General features: G+C 39.5%; 3 protein-coding genes across 12 annotated transcripts in view; 2 read left to right on the plus strand and 1 right to left on the minus strand.

The window, feature by feature from the left end:
* The window catches only part of LOC118647549 (putative nuclease HARBI1), a 47,275-nt gene that overhangs the window by 15,866 nt on the left and 10,146 nt on the right, over positions 1–21,263 (minus strand). The window contains exon 2 of one of the 2 annotated variants that reach the window (XM_036292617.1): positions 19,288–19,441. The exons of the other annotated variant lie outside the window; for it this stretch is intronic. The gene's annotated coding sequence lies outside the window, so the exon portion shown is untranslated. The remainder of the gene's footprint in view (positions 1–19,287; positions 19,442–21,263) is intronic. 2 annotated transcript variants of the gene reach the window in all.
* Positions 2,389–19,886, plus strand: LOC118647517 (leucine-rich repeat extensin-like protein 3). The gene is made up of 2 exons (XM_036292563.1): positions 2,389–3,115; positions 19,741–19,886. The coding sequence occupies exons 1-2, from the start codon at positions 2,389–2,391 to the stop codon at positions 19,884–19,886; spliced, it is 873 nt and encodes a 290-aa protein (XP_036148456.1).
* Positions 13,899–21,263, plus strand: part of LOC105840120 — a 62,781-nt gene continuing 55,416 nt past the window's right edge. For 2 of the 9 annotated variants that reach the window (XM_036292606.1, XM_036292605.1), the window contains exons 1-2: positions 13,899–14,586; positions 14,760–14,838. The gene's annotated coding sequence lies outside the window, so the exon portion shown is untranslated. Of the gene's footprint in view, positions 14,839–21,263 lie in introns of all 9 variants that reach the window. The other 7 variants (XM_036292610.1, XM_036292609.1, XM_036292604.1 and 4 more) reach the window with 5 other exon arrangements.

Consider the following 21,263-nt stretch of genomic DNA (forward strand, 5'->3'; position numbering starts at 1 on the left):
CGGTTCAACACATACTCGACCAGCTCCGAGAGGCCCGGTTCCTGTCCACCATCGACCTGAAGAACGGGTACTGGCAGGTCGCACTCCAACCTATGAGCCGACCAATGACCGCCTTCGCCATCCTGGGCAGGGGACAGTTCCAATTCACCGTCATGCCGTTCGGATTGCATGCTGCTCCGGCCACCTTCCAGCGACTACTTGACCGCGTCATCGGGCCGGACATGGAGCCACGCGCCTTCGCTTATCTGGACGATATAGTAGTCCTAGGAAAGACGTTCGAAGAACATTTGCGGAACCTACGAGAAGTACTGCAACGGCTGCTGAGGGCCAACCTGAAGATCAACCCCGACAAGTGCCACTTCGCACGCACTAGCCTCCGATACCTGGGCCACGTCGTCGACCGAGAGGGGCTGAGAACCGACCCGGAAAAAGTGAAGGCGATAATGGACATCCCGCCGCCCACCTCCCTGCCGGCCCTCCGAAGATTTCTGGGGATGACATCATGGTACCGCCGCTTTATACCGCAAATCGCCACGACCGCGGCACCGCTGAACGACCTGCTTAGGAAAGGCAAACGGTGGGAATGGTCGACCCCACAACAACAGGCATTCGAGAATATCAGGAACTGCCTGGCCACCGCCCCAGTGCTACAATGCCCGGACTTCTCGGTACCGTTCGTCCTGCAAACCGACGCCAGCGACGCAGGCCTGGGGACAGTCCTCACGCAGAACATCCAGGGAGAAGAACGAGTTATAGCCTACGCCAGCCGAGCCCTTCGAGCGGCCGAAAGACACTACTCAGCTACCGAGAAGGAATGCCTTGCCGTCGTGTGGGGAATCGAGAAGATGCGGCCGTACCTGGAGGGCTACAAATTTACAGTCATCACCGACCACTTCTCACTCAGATGGCTACGGTCCTTGGACAACCCGACGGGCCGCCTGGCCCGCTGGGCCGTAGCACTGCAGCAGCACGACTTCACCGTCGAATACCGGAAAGGGGCCCTCAACCATGTGCCGGACGCGCTGTCACGCCAGCCCTTTGAGGAGGGGGAGGAAGAAGAGGAAGGTACCGACGGACAAGACCTGGCAGCCATTTTGCCCTGCAAATGGCACCAGCGGATACTACAGGCCGTACAAGAAGATCCGCGCAAATACCCGGACTACCAAGTGCAAGGCGACCGCTTATACCGGCACTTTCATGAACGCCACTCAACCGACGAGGACACCGAAACATCCGCCTGGAAGCTCTGTCTGCCGCTACCGCTGAGGGAGGAGGCGCTGAAGGAATGCCACGACGCCGCTACCGCAGGACATCTAGGAATAATCAAGACCCTCGCTCGACTGGCGCAGAGATATTACTGGCCAGGGATGTTCCGGCAAGCCGCCAATTACGTGCGACGATGCACAAACTGCCGGGAACACAAGCCCGCACAACGGCAAACAGCCGGGCTTCTACATCACGCCACCGTCGACGCCCCGAACGTGACCATCGCCATCGACTTGATAGGGCCACTACCGAGGTCATCCGAGGGCCACACATGGATACTGGTCTGCCAAGACGTGTTCACCAAGTGGATCACCACCAGGCCTTTACGACAAGCTACCGCTTCCGCCGTCACACGAGCTGTCGAACGAGACATCGTCCTCCAACATGGATGCCCGAGAAGAATTATTACAGATAATGGACGGCAATTCGAAAGCTGCGAGTTCCGCGACATGATCACCCAGGCCGGAATCGAACACCGGAAAACGCCGCCGTACTCGCCCCAATGCAACCCCGTCGAACGGGCTAACAGGATTAAAAACGATGATCGCGCAGTTCATTGGCCAGGATCACCGCCAATGGGACCGGCACCTGCCACAGCTAACGTTTGCCGCAAATACAGCTATTCACGAGAGCACGGGATACACGCCGGCAATGTTGACGTATGGACGGGAACTTACCGCGCCCGGCACGCTACGGGCGAAACACGAACAAACCCTGGGTGACGCACCGACCGACCGACCAACCGCGCGATGTCGAAAGATTCAGCAAATGCGCGAACAATTTGAAATCGCCACCCGCCGACAAGAAGAAGCCACGGCAAAACAAGCGCGATATTATAATCTGCGGAGGCGCAACTGGAGGCCGGACATCGGACAGCACGTCTACCGCCGAGAACACCCGCTGTCGAACGCCCAGGAACATTTTGCGGGCAAATTAGCGCCTCGCTACTCGGGACCGTATACCGTCGACAAACACATCTCCCCGGTCATCGTCCGCCTGCGGGATCAGCATGACAAGATCATCGGCACCGCACATGTTAAGGACCTGAAAGACGCCGAAACATCACATGACCGGGAGAGTATATAAGGCGCGACGAGCTACGAGAGGAAAACGGCAGTCGACATGGGGAAGTGCAGGAGCACCCTCCGAGAGCGCCTCGCACGCGCCATCGCCAGACCACCGCGCATCTCGGTGAGCAGACGGCCTTTCGAGGCAACGGCACGCCCGAAACCACCAGGCGACCAGGCAGCCGGCCAGCCAACCGCCGCCGTCCGGGAAGCACCCGCACCAACGGCGACCTCAGTCCGACGACCGCCGACCATCCGCCAGCGAACCACCCGCTCGCGGCAAGAACGGCTATACGAGGTAGCCCCCTCCAGCGCAACCACCGTCCGTCGAGCCGCGCTTCTGGCCACCTTCGGGTCCACCCTCTCGGACCTCGACGACGACGATAGCGAGAACGACGACCACGAGGGAACCACCGAGCATACCGCGGCCGTGCCCATGCCGGACATAGCGTCGCTAACGATCACGGGGCCCAGCACGGCACCGCTAGGAACGACCCCAGCGGCACCGCCGCCCACAACGCTGCCAACGCCGCCACCAACGCCACGGCCCACACCACCACCTACACCGCTGCCAACGACGCCCATGCCGCCGCCGACACAGCCAGCGCTCCTGCCGATGACGCCGGCGCCGCCGTCAACACCACCCGCTCTGCTACCGGCTCCGGGGTATTTCACCGGACCCCCGCCGCCGGAAGGCATCCCAGCGACGCCACCGCCGCCCGGACCACCGGTCCCGCCAGCCGTTGCCATCCCCGAGGGACCCTTCCCCGAGGACGCCCTCCGTACCGTGCCGTGGGACCGCATCCGTCCGGGACAACGATACCGCCACCACGTACACGGGCATAAAATCATTGTTCGGCGCCGTCGCGACGGGTCATGGCTAGTGAAATAAAGTAAAGTTCTTTTGTACATATGGACAGGGTCTGCCGAGAGGGAGGTGTAACGAGTCGTTCCTCCGCTACCGCTAGAGCGGAGGTAAGGCCGTTACCTCCACCTCGCGCAGGTTCCCTCCGCTCTTCTCGCCTTCCCTCACCACCGAGTGGAGGGTATATAAGCCCTCCACCCGAGACCGGAGTCAGAGCTTCCCCGGCCTGCGAAGTGAGCAGACCGTTCCTCCTGGCGAACTGAGCCAGGCATCCTCGAGCGCATATTGAGCGCCGTCACCTAACCTAGCGATCCTACCCGGGCACGCAGTGAGTGCCTTCCCGGCCGCGTATTGAGGGGCCGCACACCGCCACGCTCCGTACCCGAGCTCTCGGCCGCGCACTGAGCGGTCGCCGTCGTCCCGACCCGGGGACTCCGCACTGAGGAGAAACCGGTGCCGCGACTGTCACCACGCGGGGTGACAACGGCAGCGCGATCGAACAGCTGATGCGCCGATCAGCTGAGACCGGGTAGCGAACCGCGCCGCCAACCGCACCGCCTTACACGCCGCTGCGCCGCCAGCCAGGCTGGCCACCGTACACCGCCGCGCCGCTAGCACCGGGCCTTAAGGCCATATCGCCGCGCCGCACGTCGCACCGCCGCGACCAACCGTAGCGCCGCGATCCGCCGCCATCACCGACTACACGCCGACCGATCGGCCCGCACACCGCACAGCCAATTAGGGCATCCCGCCGCACGCAGATACACCGGCATCCGCCGCGACACTGTCGCCAGCACCACGCACACGAATACCTCGCACGACGAGAACACACCCGTGTAAATAGTAGCATAAGACATTGTACATAGTAGCATAAGGAATTATTAAATAAACATATTATTATACCGAATACGCCGTCTTCTCATTTATTCGAGCCCGCCGCCCGGACCCTGAATCCCGCGGCTATCCGTAGCCAATAGGCACACAGGATTCAACGGTTACAACTTAAATGAAATTTTTGCATGAGATATCTCAAAGACTTCTCTTAGCAGACGTCTCTGATAAATGTTACCATTTGGACATTATTTCCAAGATATCTAAATGTTTTCTTAAAAAAGTTCTCTTAAAGTTTTTATTCTGACAAGCGTGTTGTCTGGGTTAACTTCTACAATAAAAATAAATGTCCCAGCTATGGAAGTTTAATGGATACCTAATGGACGTCTATCTAACTTCCATCATGGAAGTAAATGTTCCATAGAGCTATGGAAGTTTAATAGATCCTTAATGGACGTCTGTCTAACTTCCATCATGGAAATAATGTTCCATAGAGCTATGGAAGTTTAGTGGATTCCTAATAGACGTCCATTTAACTTCCACTATGGAAGAAAACATCCAATGGAGCTATGGATGTTTACTGGATCCCTAATGGACGTCTAGCTAACTTCCGCCATGGAGGTAAACCTCCAATGGACCTAAGGAAGTTTACTAGACCTTTAATGGACGTCCATCTGACTTCCACTATGGACATAGATGTCCCATGGATCTATGGAGGTTTAATGGACGTCCACTGGACATCCACTGGATGCCAATTTCTATGTCGGCGGTGTTCTGGCAGAACGAGTCTGATGGTGCCGGTGTACTCGAGCGGTGCTGACTGAGGGTGCGTTCCGTTTCACGCATAATACGCATGATGCATCGTTCATCCTTGTTGTTTGTCAAACGTTAAACAAGGATGAACAATGCATTATGCGCATCATGCGTTGAAACGGAACGCAGCCTTAATTGTTAAGTGTGATCGTGATTAACGCGACGGTGCGACGATTCTGAGTTTCAGCACAGTATAACCAGTAGCGACAGTAAGCGTCGGTATCTTTGATGTTGGGGTTTGCAAATCACGTGACGTATCGCCATATCATTAGTTGGATAAAGCGCCAAATTTTAAAACAGGCACGTAAAATTTTATATATATTATATATATTAAATATGTATTGTATTTATTTAAAGTAAAATCTAAATAAAAATGAACATCAATGTGTCGCGTACTTTTACACACAAATGTTGTTGCATTTCTACAGGCAATTTGCTGACATTGTTTTCACTTTGGTGTTTGTCGTCAATCTGTTATCAATACTTTCAATAAATCTGCTTGCAGTTCACTATCAGTTTGTCATGTATTCTGATGACAGACGTTGCTAAATATTTGCTGAATATCTGCTAATAGTGTTTGCAATGACAAGATATGTTTCTCATTTGTCGCCTTTTTGGCAACAGAATCTGTTGCCAACATTTGTCACAGCAGAAATGGTTGTAGAGGATCATAAATATCGTGTCTTCATTTTATTGTCGCATAAAGTTTGGCGTTTCCAAACATTATTGACGTATATATGTACAAAACATACCTAACTTTTCATGCTAGTTACTTGCTAGTTTGAAGAAAAATGGCGGACATGAGAATACCTACTTTTCTAGTGCTCTAGGTTAACTACCCATGTAGCACAGGACGTCCTCAGGATCATCCTGAATATGTCCCGGGATGTCCTGGGATCTTGTCAGGATATAATAGTTGTATTATTGTAAATATTTTATGTATAAATTTGACTTCTAAAGTAAGTTTAGAATGTTAAATTCTGTAATAGTATTAATATAAATTGAAATTTTACTCATGTCTTGAGGACATCCTTGGGATGTCCTGAGGATATATGTATTCTAGCTGAAAACGTTATTCTTAAAATATTGTATAAAGAGTTTCATTAGCTACAAAATGTGTGAAGATAAACTTAAATATAATGACTGTATAAATACCAGACATTTTAGATAGCACAGAATGTTCTAAGAATGATATCCTGAAAGTCTTCAGGACATCCTAAGACAGTCCTCAGGACATTCTAAAACAATCCTCAGGACATCCCAAGACAGTCCTTAGGACGTCCTAAGAGAGTCCTCAGGACATCCTACGAAAGTCCTCAGGACATCCCAAAATAGTATTCAGGACATCCTGGACGTATAGTAATTTTTGAAAAAAACGTAAATTAATATAACAAGTGAGAAATCTTTGAATATCGTATGTATTTCTAGAATGTATTGCAAAATCAAATGTGTAAAAATGTTGACTTTAAAGTCAGATTGAATGTCTACACTTATTGAAACAATATGGCATATTAACAATACTAAAAAATTATAAAAGATAACATTAAATAATTTTTTAATTTTATTTTATACAAACGGCGCAAAAACAGTTTTTTAATAAGTTATTCCACATGCTATTTCGCGTGCATATGTAAAAATGACTTTAAAAAACTGTAAAACTTTATATTTATTTATAAAAATATAAGTTAACTATATATGTTTCATCCTTCTGACAACATCTATTGTAATGATCTATAACAAATATGTATGCATAAACAAGAAGTACTCATCACGAAGCGTTAGGATGCGTATGGTCTTCGAAGTCAAGCATCGTCGGCGATGGTTGATACTTGGATGGGTGACCGTTTTCTCGGGTACAGAGATTAAACATGCTTTAACAGGTACAACTGTCGCTAAAACATGTATAGTCTTCTTCCTCTTACAAAATTATCGTAGAAATAATTAGAACTTTTAATTTTTTGTTAAAGTTTTTTTTCAATTCTCAAAAACTGTTAAAAATACTTAGAAATATTTAAAAAATTTTCTAAATTAATCGGAATTTTTTATTTTTTAAATTTTTCTGAGAAACGTTTCAAAAAATTTCTTATAAGTTTCTTATAAAAAATCGATACATTTATCAAAAATCCTAAAAAAAAAATCTAAAAAATCTGATAAAAAGTGGTCATTGTTTGCTATTCCTGAGGATGTCCTGAGGAAATCCATGGTATCCTCAGAACGTCCGATGGATTGTCCTCAGGATGTCCGATAGACTGTCCTCAGGATGTCCTGAGGACTAAAAAGTGGCGCTCGTTTGCTATTCCTCAGGATGTTCTGAGGACGTCCCGGGATAAAATCAGGACGTCCTCAGGATATCCACGAAGTCCGTCCTGGACGTCCTGAGGACGTCCTAAGGACGTCCGAGTGCTATCTGGGTATATAAATCATATATTCTAAGAAAAATTGAATAGTACATTTATTATCCTGTTTTTGTTCAGTACATGATGAATTAGATTTTGTGCGTTTTTTGTGCACAGTAATTGTAGACAAACCGTTATTTTTGAAAACATTATCTTTATGATAATTTTTTTAAATATCAAATGGATCTCTCATTCAAAATGTTATAGTGTTGTGTAATTTCTGAGTCAACTACGACACGCATGGACGGCTCAAAAATCGGACAGCATTGTAATATCTTTTATGAGACATTAAGCTGATATCATTTAGGTGATGTCATAAGGATAATATTTTCAAGAAATTTAAATGAAACTCTTCAATGAGATATCTCAAAGACCTCTCTTAGTAAACGTCTCTGATAAATGGTATCATTTTGACATCATTTCCAAAATATTTAAATGTTTTTGAAAAAAAGTTATCTTAAAGTTTTCATTCTGACAAGCGTGTTGTTTGGTAACTTCCACCATGGAAGTAAATGTTCCATAGAGCTATGGAAGTATAGTGAATCCCTAATGGATGTCTATCTGACTTCTACCATGGAAGTAAATGTTCCATACAGTTTAATGGATCCCTAATAGACGTCTATCTAACTTCCATCATGGAATTAAATGTTCCATAGAGCTATGGAAGTTTAGTGGATCCCTAATAGATGTCTATCTAACTTCCACCATAAAAGAAAACATCTAATGGAGCTATGGATGTTTAATGGATCCCTAATGGATGTCTATCTAACTTCTACCATGGAGGTAAATCTCCAATGGAGCCATTGAAGTTTACTGGATCTTTAATGGACGTTTATTTAACTTTCGCCATGGAGGTAAACCTCCAATGGAACCATGGAAATTCACTGGATCTTTAATGGACGTCTATGGGACTGTCCCGATTGCGCACATAAGCGATTGGACACAGTAGTATTTCCCGATTGGACACAGACCCGATTGGACACGGACCCGATTGGACACGGACTCAATTGGACACAGATCCGATTGGACACAGACCCGATTGCACGCGAACCCGATTGCACACCGACCCGATTCCACACAGACCCGATTGCGCACTGACCCGTTTGCACACGGACCCGATTGCACACGGACCCGATTGCGCACCGATCCGTTTGCACACGGACCCGATTGCGCACCGACCCGATTGCACACGACCCGATTGCACACGACCCGTTTGCACACGGACCCGATTGGACACGGACTCGATTGGACACAGTCTCGATTGCACACGATACGATTCCGCATTTTGATACATAGTACATAGGTTATCGACTTGGACGGGGTGGGTGCGGGAGGGGGGCAAAGCCCCCCCCCCCGTGCGTGCGTGCGTGCGTGCACAAAGCATTTTCTGCACCACATAGATTTGCAACTTTAAAATATGTATAAGAAAGAAAAATATTATAATAAATATTTTGTACGTATTTTTATGTCTGAGTTTGCCAAGTGTAAAATAATTATGATTAATATTTATGAAAATATTAAAAATAAATATTTATGCTATTATAATTCAAAAATATAAAAATATTTCGAATTTATATACCATGAATATTTTTTAGTACATTTTTAAAATATATTTTATATATTGTTAATAATAATTTCTAAATAATTTATAAAAACGATTATATAACTTAAAAAATGTTTTTTAAAAATAAATTTGTAAAATATATATAAAAATTTATTCTAAATTTTCTGTGCTATATATATATATATATATATATATATATATATATATAGATTGTTTTTGCATCATTCTGCGATGCGGAATCATATCGTGTGCAATCGGGTCCGTGTGACACCCGCCTGGGTTACATGACGTGTAATACCCTCATAGGAAACAAAACCCCCGCATAGGAAACAATAGATATAAATATACAAATAGTAATCTACGTATAACAATATTTGTAACTCTTAACATTATAGAAGATTTCAACGTACAAATGATAATAAAATAGTATATTTATTTTAATGAATTTTAATTTTAAAATGTAAAATATAAAATTTGAAAAAAGGCATAAAAAATACGTGTACAATTTTATACCGTAACGATTTTAACACTAATTTAAAATTAGTTTCTGAAACTTTCTCTTTATCTCTCGTAATCTTTCTCTCTCTCTCTCTCTTTCTCTCTATTTCTCTCTTTTTCTATCTCTCAATGTACCCAGATAGCCACAAATGTATGTATGAGCACAAATTGTTCTCATGTTGCTAATAAAGATGTTAGCATCTTGCTACTGTTGTACCCCTCGTTGTGAGTACTATTTTGGGATCGCTGCCAGAGATCTCGCGAGGAAGGTATTTCGTCACATACACCGTTATTTGTCTTGAACACTTTTATTCTTGTATTCAGTTACAATGGGTAGATCGCGACCCCGCAAGGCAGAGTGTCGCGTCTATTAGCTCGTTGTCCACGACCCCGCAAGGCAGAGCGTCGTGGTTGTGTGTTTCAATAAGTTATCTCGGCGATACACGACCCCGCAAAGCAGAGTGTCGTGTGTAGTCTTAGTTTGTCTACTTTGGATTGACCCGATCCTCACCTTCTTTCGCCGGTTTATATATCCGATAATTCGGTAGTTGGATCGAAAGAAGGGGAGGATTGCGTGAGGGCGTAAATCGGTCAGTATTCCAAATTATTGCTTAGACAGCAAGTGCTGTCTAAGGAGCATTGCGCTAATTGTCGAGCGGATTGCGCGAAACCTCGCGCGATGCGCTCGATGCTGACTGCAGCTGACCGACTTACGTCATCGTGTTACTGACACCTTATCGTTATGAGTGTGTCACTCATAACACTACGCATTTACGTCGTCCCTTGCTGTTATTTGCTAACATTTGACACTGATCTTAAGTAATGCTAGCATAATGTTTGAAACGTGCAAAGAATTTTATTTCCGACACCGAATGCTAGCAAACAACAGCACAAGGGACGACATAAATGCGAAGCAAGATGCTAATATCTTTATTATATCAACTGGCTATTTGGGTATCTATTTACCTATTACTTTTCTTTCTTTCTTATTTTTTGTGGAAGATTTCAAAATTTTAAACATATTATTGTCATATAATATATTTTATGTACTATTTTAAAGTAAAATTTTTTAATAAATTTTAAATTATATTTTAATGTTGTTCCCAAATTTTCTCTTTCTATCTATTTATCTGTCTATTTTTTCTTCATATTTCTATCTTCTCATTCTTTTTCTTTCTCTGTCACTCTGCCTCTCTCTCTCCCTCTCTCTTCTAACTCAAAGTCTGTTTTCCTTCTTTCTACAAAAAACATTGTTTCTCCTTATTACATTATATTTAAATGTTGTTTCCTATTTCTCACTCGAAATGTCGTTCCCTATTTCTCACTCCCACTCTAACTAACTATCTAACTATCTACCAATCTATCTATTAATTTATCTATCTACAGTTAAAAAGTGATTATGGCCTTGCACCCCATAACCCAACAGAAAGTGCAATCATGGGCCGCGTTCAGCAGACACAACTGTTGAGTGAGCGCTCAGTGATTCTTTAATATGATTGGTTAGATCTAAAAGTATTAACCAATCATATTAAAGAATCACTGAGCGCTCAACAGTTGTGTCTGCTGAACGCGGCCATGCTATCCGGTTTGCCTGCCGCCATTACAATCTCGCCCTTGACATGCGTTTGAAATGTATTTGCAGCACTTGCAATCCTTGATTTGTCTTGCCATATTCTTGATGACTTGTTGTTCGCAAGCCAAGGCCGGTGGGGATCAAACACAGATTGATTCTTCTGCTAATTCTTATGTCATTACCTTGGCCTCGAGTGCTGTTCCTGATGTGGTGATTGCTAAAAAGCGTGCGCGGCGGATGCTCACACAGAGAGAAGTATGCGGGAATGATTCTGATCGGAGTGTCTATGGCCGGTATTCATAGTCAAATCTTATTTCAAGATCGTCTCAAGCAATGTCTTAAGATGCTAATACGGCTCTGTGATTGATTGATGGCATCTTAAGACAGTACTTAAGATGATCTTAAATATAAGATCCGACTATGAATACCGGCCTATGTGAATGAGCTTCTCTCTAAGGACACTTATGAGTTATTACTACAATATTAAAATGTCCGCCGAAATGGATCACAATAATATAATGGTGATATATAACGAATGTATTACTGTAACATTTACGTAGTATTTTTGTAATATTGCTAAATTTAGGGTTCTGGATACTCATTCGACATTTATGAAAAATATGATCTCAAAGACGAGAAATTTACATTAAAAATTCTACACTATTTTCAAATAAAAACATCTAAATAAAGAAATATTTTTACTAGATAGTTTTAATACATTTATAAAATATTTCGACAACTCTTTCATTGAGTAAATAAACTGCAAAAAAATGAATGTATAGTATTAGAATCTAGACATATTCGTTTACGGCTATTAATTCATTAATTGTCAAGGAAAAAATTTAGTTTTTACAGTATTTTATAAGTGTTGAAACTGTCAAAGTGTTTTTTCATCCAGATATTTTTTATTTAAAAATAGCACGCAAATAAATTTATAGTGTAATTTTTTTGCTTCTGAAGTCACATTTTCAAACTAACAATTATTATAAACCCTCACTTAATTTAGTGAGTGATATCAATTCTAACGTATTGCTATTTAAAATGTAATATCGCTACAATATAACCTAATATTTTAATATTATTTATAAACGTGTAATATGTCAGTAATATTTCTGTAATATTTTACTGTAATATGTAATATTGTTGATATATTGCAATTTTGCTGCTGGAATATTACTGTAATATTCCGTGCTATGTGGGTTCTTATAAGTTCCAAGGAAAATAGTTTTTAGAATTATTTACAAAATCAAACAGTCTTGTAGTTTTATGTACAATTTGTAGTATTTTATGGGAAACTAAAAATAGAAAGACTCAAAGTTCTGCAGTTTATATAAAAAGTAAAATTTGGTACATTTCTACAATTATTTGTAAATAATTTTAATATTATATAGCTATAAGTAAATATTTTAACTAATAAAATTTTAAACGTTTTAAAAATTTTTAAACTTTTTAATTTTTTGTACCATTTTTTTATAAAATTGTATATTTTTAAAAATTTCTATTTGTAACAAATTTTTTATTTGAGAGAATTGTTGTTTGTAGTTATTTTTTTAGAATTTGTACAAAAAATTTGATATTTTTATAAAATATTAAAAATTTCTACAAATTTTTACTCTTATAGTTTGTTTGCGTCGCCATGCTCCGACATGCTCCTACTCACTCCAACGCATTCTAATAGGTTGGCGTCATCGGAATCAACGTATTGGAGTGCGTTGGGGTGAACAGGAGCATGTTGGGGCATGTGACGCGAACAGACCCTTAGTAAATATTTTTCATTTTCGTAGAAATTTTTTCTGTCAGGGTTTACGCATGTATTTTGATATATGAAAAAATATGCGCAACGACACTGTGTGCTTTCCAGCAAGACACAATGTAACACAGTGTCCACTAGTGTGAGTGAGACACACTGATATGTTCTTTCTCACACTAATGGACAATGTGTTACACTTGGTTTGTTCGCGTCGCCATGCTCCGACATGCTCCTATTCACCCCAACACACTCCAATACGTTGATTCCGATGACGCCAATCTATTAGAATGCGTTGGAGTGAGTAGGAGCATGTCGGAGCATGGCGACGCGAACAAACCAACTGTCTCTTGCTGGAAAGCACACCAAGAGACACAAATCGATACAGCAGTAATTCTGTCCTTATCTCTCACTGAATATTAAACAAAGACAAAAATACTGCTGTGTCGATTTGTGTCACTTGCTGGAAAGCTCCCTCAGATTCCTCAGGCTGGAGTCCCATGTACTGATATTTTTCACGTAACGCGTATCGCGTAACTAATGAATTTACAACGATTGACATTTCTATTGGAACATCTAAAAGAATGAACGATATGATTGGTTATGCGATACGCATTACGCGGAAAATACATGCCATGGGACTCCAGTCTACGTATGCATGTACAACGTATGTATGCGTACGTACATACATATGATGTATGTATGTATGTGTATGTATGCATGTGTGTATGTATGTATGTTATATGTATACGGATTTTTTTATAAGAGGGGATTTGAATCCATATGGCATTTTCGACCCGTGCTGGGTTAACCCATTTCGGTTTCTTTTTCTCTAGAACTGACCAATCACAGTTATTCCCTTCTTCAGAAGAATGGCTGTGATTGGTCTTATGACGTCATTAATCGCTTCCGGAGCGATTAACCCAGCCCAGTCGAACACGCTAATAGACCTGGGGCCCGATTCTTGAAGTCATTTGCAAGAGAAACGTATGCGCAAATACCGGTTCTAACAGAAAAGTTGCAAGTTTATTGGTTAAAAGTCATACGATAGCCAATAAATTTCCAACTTTTCTGTAAGAACAGAATTTGCGAATACGTTTCTCTTGCGAATAAATTCAAAAATCGAGCCCCTGTTTTTTTCGCTGCACTGCTGCACTGGTGCAATAAGTTAAAATGAGAAAAAATATATTTGTCTTACTCTAACCTGTTGCACCAGTGCAGCAGTACAACGAAAAAGAACAAGCCCAAATCTGCCCAGATAGCCAGTTTGGTATAATAAAGATATTAGCATCTTCCTATGCATTTATGTCGTCCGTTGTGCTGTTGTTTGTTAGCATTCAATGTCGGAAATAAAATTCTTTGCACGTTTCAAACATTATGCTAGCATTATTTAAGATCAGTGTCGAATGCTAGCAAATAACAGCACAAGGGACGACGTAAATGTGTAGCAAGATGCTAACATCTTTATTAGCAACATGAGAACAATTTGTGCTCATACATACATTTGTGGCTATCTGGGTGAAGATGTCAAGAGTTGGAAAGTGTACTCCGAACTCCGAAGTCTCCGAACTCTCCAGAGAAAAGATCGTAGGAAAGACAGACATATTCCTAATTGGACGGAGAGAAAAAATAATCGTCAATTAAGGAGGAGGAGGAGGAGGGGGAGAAAAGGAGAGGGAGAGGGGGAGAGAGAGAGAGAGAGAGAGAGGGGGGGGGGAATGGGCAGAAGTAGAACGATGAAGAAGTAGAGCCGACCACGAGACGGAAGCGAGAGCGAGAAAGTTGACGACCGGCAAAGAAAGGGAGAGGGGATAGATCGAGTGAATCAGTGAATCAGTAATGGTGTGCAGCACTTCAAGCCGAGCCCAGCTGTTCCTCGATTCTGTAACCTACGCCAGTTTATTTCAGCCGCTCCGATACTCTTCTTTCATCAAACAGTCACATCGTTGTCCGTGTGTCTCCAGAGGTCGATATAGCATAGCATTATTCTTTCGTGGCGACGAGTTTCTGGAGCTTTTCGTTTTTAGTTTTTGTCTCACTTTAAGCACATGATAATGAAAAAAATTGTTTTGTTATTTAATTGAGACTAAAATCGGTTGTTATGCCGCGAATAATTTTCAATGTCTAATCATTTCGCAGAGATACACAATATACGTTGGTCAAGTGCGAGTGTGTATGTGTCAAGTTGAAGCATCGGTGAATTACCTCTGTTTTCTTTGTAAGTGTTTTTCCTTTCTGTTTCTTTTTGTGAAACACGGAATCTTCCACAAAGTTCGATTTCTCTCAAATTACACTCTGTCACGCATTGTTAGTAATTACTCGTTAGTACGCACTCATACACATCTTTAATCGTGTATTCCTCAACGATATAATTTTGCTCGTAGTGCGCTATCAACTACTGTTTAGAAAATTATATAAATTCCTAGTGTTGATTTATACTTAACTTAGTAGTGATTTATACTTAATTTGATATACATCCACACAGCATGTTTATTAGAAAATTACCTTTAAAAAAAAAGATAAAGGTGTGTGTGTGTGTTGTATAATACTTTTTAATATTAAAGTATTAAATTTAACAATATGGTTCTGTATATATGTAGTAAAGTGTTTTAAATGTTTCGATTAAAGTATAAATATTAGAAAGCAAAAAGAGTAATAAAGATAAATGTCTTATTGAAACAAAATTTAACGCTGCCATAGAACATAATAAAAAATTTGTAACAAAAAATTATTATTAAACACTAAATTATTAAAAAATTGAAAATTATGAACAATTCATCATTTATTTATGATACAAAAAATTATTTCTATTATTTTCTAGAAGTGCCAAGTTCTTCAATAAAATATTTATTCTTTTTGTTTTCTTTTTTTTTAAACGTTTGATCTTGTCTTGATAGTATCGATTAAAAAAAAAAAAATTATTTATACTTGGAAATAAGAGAAAAAATTGTTATATACAAAAAATTTTAATTATGATAGAAGCATTTTAACAAAACATTCAATAAAATAATAAATTTTTTAAAAATAAGGCTTGCAAATTTTTTTTGAACATGAATTTTTTAAAATAAAATTGAACCATTTTTGACATTACTAGATAATTATGAGTTTAACTTTTACATTATTTTTATTATATATTATAGATTATAAAATTATAAAGAGATTATACATTAAAAAGTTTTTAAAAATAAAATTTACAAATTTTTGACATCAAAGAACATTTCATTCATGATACACATTAATGCTTTTAAAGAATTATTCTGTAATTGAAGCTTATTTTTTGTCATAGAGCTCCTATTGAAAATAATCTTTCTACTGGTATAGACAAAGCAGTTAAACTTAAAATGTCTCGAGCCATTTTTGACTGTTCAATCAATATTAGCACTTTTCCATCATTTTAAAATACTTATATCTATACATTTTCTCCCCAGCTAATCATTTGCTGTCAAATTGTTAGCAGGATGCTAATAATTTCTTGCAGAATCAGGTTGTTAGAATTATGACCTACTGTGCCCTTGAATGCATCCAAATTGCAAACAAAAATTGTCATTAAATACTGATATCAAATTGAATGCAACACCAGAATAGATCTGTCACTAACCTTGATGTTTGTCATCAATTTGTCATCAATACTTTTAACAAATCTGTTTGCAGTTCACTATCATGTATTTTGATGACAGATGTTGCTAAATATTTGATGAATATCTGCTAACAGTGTTTGCAATGACAAGATATGTTTCTCATTTGATGCCTTTTTGGCAACAGAATTTGTTGTTAACATTGTCACAGCAGAAATGGTTATTAGGATCGAAGCCTGTAAATAATTATTAATTTCTGTTTTCCATGAAACAGGAGAATGTTTCTTGTGCAAATAGACGGTACTAATATCTATAATATTAGGTTATTGGCATTAACATCATCGTTTTTAAAAGCATGTTCTAAAATATTTTGAATTGTAGTATTGTCTGCTTTATTAAGATTATTTGAATCATTTGAATAATATTAAAACAAAACAAGACAAGATGAAATTTTTGCTACGAATATTTATCAAGACCAAGACAAGATTAAAATTTTTAAAAATTTTCAATACTAATACAAATTTTTGTAAATATCGTTTTGTCTTGGTCTCATGCAACCCTAAATGTGTGATAAGCGAGTGGAGCTTCACGGCATGTTACATTTCTGTATACATTGGCCATGCGCTGTCTGATCAACTTTATTTATTAGTAATTCAGTAAATAATAATCTGAGTCAAAATTGATAAAGGTTTTAGTTTAAAATTTCACCTTCTTTTACTCTCCAAAATATTAATTAGTTATTCTGAAACTTTCTACACACACACACACACACACACACACACACAAAATCTACTAATCTACAAAATCTAATTTTTAAAAATAACTTTTTTACAAGTTTTTATCAAAAAATTTAGAATATTTCAAAAAGTTTTAACTGAAAGAGAGAGAGAGGGAGGGAGAGAGAGGAAGAGAGAGAGAGAGAGAGAGAAGCTTAAGTATAGTGTTTTGAAAAGATCTCAAAAGGATATAAAAATATGTAACAAAACATAGATTTTATTTTAAAATTTCAAGATTTTATCCTGATCTTTGTGTTGCTACCCAGAATGAAGTCCATGTTTTCACTCATGTATCTCCCTTTAAACCATGCACTTTTTGTCTAAGAAATTTTTGGCTATAGAGTTTAGTTTTCAAAATATTTGAATGTCTCAAGAAAATAATGCTTTACCCTGTATGTGTTGCATGTATATAGTATATATACACATTAATATAAATAAAAATATTTCAACAGTAACTATAATACCATCACAGCATCAAACATTGCAATAAGATTGTAGGTTATACATGTTATTTTCTTAGAAAGGATTTCTGATACCAAGACAAAAAATATTCTTAACATATTTAATCTTATTACATAACTTTATCTAATATAAAAATAAAACAAGATTAAGATTAAATCAGAAATTCCTTTAGATTGGTCTGTTCTTAAATCTAGAATATCATTAGATTGTGAAAAATTTACTAAATTGTTTTAAGAAAATTAATAAAATAGCATAAAAAATCATTTTATTCCCAGCTAACCATTTGCTGCCAAATTGTCAGCAGCTTGTAAAAATTTCTTGCGGAATCAGGCTGCCAAAACCATGGCCTACTGTGTCCTCGAGTGCATTCCAATTGCAAGCAAAAATTGTCATCAAATCCTGATATCAAATTGGGTGCAACACCAGAGCAGATCTGTCACTAGCAATGACAAATTTACGCAGCAAATTGAGAACAGGTGTTGCAACGTAAACTCACAGCAAATTTGCGCCAAATATCTGTACGCAGCAGATCTGTATTCAATAATGACCACAGATTGGCGACATATTTGTTGAATCTTTTCATTTTCACAGTTATAATTTTATTTGAGAATGGATTTAAGCAATCTCCTGGGAAGATTTATTAATTCAGGGGTAGGAACAGATTGAATAATTTACCCCACACTTTCCTTAGCATCTAATATTTCCTATAGGGGGGCCTCAATTGATCTATCTATTTTTTTCTTTTATATCGCAGGTATATCATTTATTCTAGGTGTAACTAATTTTATTAAATTTCTTGTAGTTAAATGTTACTCTAAAAAAATTAAGATACTAGCAGTTCTGTATCAAAAGTATAATGTGGTGGTCATTCACCACATCGGACACCTCCACAGGCGCAGCGAAAGAAGATAATTTTTGCTTACCTTAGTCGCGCTACGAGTGTTCTTTATGTAGAGAGTAGGTTGCATATAACTTCCGAGAGAGTAGGCCGCTTATTGACGATGCCGCGCTTTTTATTGCCAATTTGACATTTGGACAGATCTGCGTTTCTGGTATCAATCTGTCGCGTACTTTGACGCACAAATGTTGCATTTTTACAGGCAATTTGCTGATATTGTTTGCACTTTGGTGTTTGTCGTGAATCTGTCATCAATACTTTCAATAAATCTGCTCGCAGTTCATTATTATTTTGTCATGTATTCTGATGACAGACGTTGCTAAATATTTGCTGAATATCTGCTAACAGTGTTTGCAATGACAAGATATGTTTCTCATTTGTCGCCTTTTTGGCAACAGAATCTGTTGCCAACATTTGTTACAGCAGAAATGGTTATCGGGGTTCTAGATTTAAGAACTTTCCATTTAAGAATAAAATATTTTAGAAAAACATTTATAATAGCATCAGGTCTAGAAATTTTTTCTATGAGTGTACTAACAAGGGAATCTCGCGAATCCGAAAATTCCAATTATATTGAAACTTGGCGTAAATGTAGAGGGGGTAAATATATGAGTTAAAAAATTTTCTGTTTTGGCTCATTTGAAGGGGCGAAACCACCCTTTAAAGGTTGAGACATTTTTGCCTTTTTTCAATATATTTCGTAAAATATTAAAACATAAAAAAATGTTTTATGTAAAAGTTTTACAGAATAACTAAGCTATTTATTAAAAAAAAAATATTTGAAAAAAAATCTTTTTTAATAAATAGCATAGTTATACTTCAAATGTGTATTAAATATTCGTCTATTTTTTACTTTTTCCCGAACACAGCAAAACATTCCACATGCTGTTTTGCATATGTAAAAATTAATTAAACAATGTAAATTTATATTTATTAAAAATATAATTTAAACATACATATTTCTCCTCTTTCTGACTTCTATTGAGTTGATCTATTGTAACAAATACACATCCATCAAGTGTTCATGAATCACAAAGTATTAGGTTCCATATGATCTTCGAAATTAAGTAACGTTGACGGTGGCTGACAGATAGATAGGTAACCGTTTTTCTGCAAATATGTAATAAAACTATATTGCTAGCCGGGCTTATCTCATAGGAGTAAAGAACCTATATCAAAGAGTCGCAAACTGTCTGCTAGACAGGACATATTTTTAATCCCAAACATGACGTTTGTTCGCGCTAATTTTAAAACTGAATTTCTTAAATGTATTATTTAGTGATAATAATAATAATAATAATAATAATAATAATAATAATAATAATAATAATAGTAGTATCGAGGGTGGTCCTCATACGAGGCCCACTTTTGGCACTCAGACTGGGTCCATTGTGCCTCCCCGTTATCAGGTGCCCTAGCAGAAGTTCTTTCCAGAAGCGTAGCAGATTCTCCACAGGCAGCTGTTCCACCTGATCTGATTCTAGAATACCTGAGCCCAGCAGGCATGTTCTTGGTCCGACCAATGCTGGACAGTATTCAAGGATGTGGAGGCTAGTCTCCTCTTCTTTGCTACACAACCTGCGGCGTATCGCTACGACCTAATTTATGCAGGTGGTAGTTAAGGTCGCCATGGTCCGTGAGCAGTTGCGTCGCGAGGCTGACGTCCTTCCTGCCTAGAGATCTTATGCTCTTAGCCAGGTTCCTGCTCGGGCACTCCCCCTAGCCTGTCTGCATTTGCCTTCTGTTTCTTTCCTCCAGTATTTAAGATGCTGGTCCCGGAACCAGCTTCTGATCCTCTCTGCCCAGACAGAAGAAGATCCCAACAGCTGGGTCAGGTTTCAACAGTTTTGTTTCGGCCGCCTTCTTAGTAAGCAGGTCCGCCATTTTGTTGCCCTTGATCTCCGAGTGCTCAGGAACCCATACTAGGTCAACATCATTATTCTTCGCCAGCTTATCCAGTATGCACTTGCAATCCCAGACTAGCCGCGAGTTAATTCTTGGACCCTCAAGCGCCTTAAGCGCCGTCTGACTGTCCGAGCAGATTCTGATGCGTCTTCCCACCCTATCAGACTCTAATAGGTTCTGGGCACATCTCATGATGTGCTCTAACATCTCATGATGTGATCTAACACCTCCGCTTGGAAAACCGTAGCGTGTTCGCCAAGCGGAACGACGATTTTTGCCCGGTCGCGCTGGCAGTAAAGATCAACTCCAGAGCCCGTGCTCGTTCTGTCGAAAAAAACCTTAAAAAGGTAAAAAAAGATACGCCAAGTACATAAACGCGTGCTTTTCAAAATAAATTTGAGATCAATACAGTTAGCCAAGTATATTTTAAAACACTTAAAGAAGTTTAATAAACATCTATTTAAAAATTGCTTAAACGGGCTTGATGATTAAATGATTAAAATTAACCAACGGGATTATAGTGAAGCAAAAACTTGGCGTGTCCGGCTCGTATTTTTTTTGAATTTCCAAGGCTCTATGTCTATGTTATTGATATTGATAAATACATATACAAGAATGCAATTAATGTGACTCGGATATTGCTTTACTATCTGTCAGTTTCTGCTTTATTATATGTTATCACTTATATTCCCATTTTTCAAATTTTGAATAGAACCATTTTTGAATGCGTTTATATACTTGACATATATACTTGACATATCTTTTTTAACTTTGTGAAGTTTTTCATAAGTTATTATTTTTTTTATTATTTTATTCGTACAAATAATTTAATCATCAAGCCCGTTTAAGCAATTTTTAAATAGATGTTTATTAAACTTCTTTAAGTCTTTTAAAATATACTTGGCTAACTGTATTGATCTCAAATTTATTTTGGAAAGCACGCGTTTATGTACTTGGCGTTTCTTTTTTACCTTTTTAAGGTTTTTTTAAGGGATTTCACTTCTTTTTGTAAAAATTAAAGAGTTAC

The sequence above is a fragment of the Monomorium pharaonis genome, chromosome 10 (assembly GCF_013373865.1).
Source record: "Monomorium pharaonis isolate MP-MQ-018 chromosome 10, ASM1337386v2, whole genome shotgun sequence".
NCBI classification, from domain to species: Eukaryota; Metazoa; Arthropoda; class Insecta; order Hymenoptera; family Formicidae; genus Monomorium; species Monomorium pharaonis.

Coding starts and splice junctions, on each gene's coding strand:
- LOC118647517 (XM_036292563.1), top strand. CDS start 2,389: ATGGGGAAGTGCAGGAGCACCCTCCGAGAGCGCCTCGCACGCGCCATC. Junction 3,116..19,740: donor CTTCCCCGAGGACGCCCTCC/GTACCGTGCCGT, acceptor CCCCGTTATCAG/GTGCCCTAGCAGAAGTTCTT.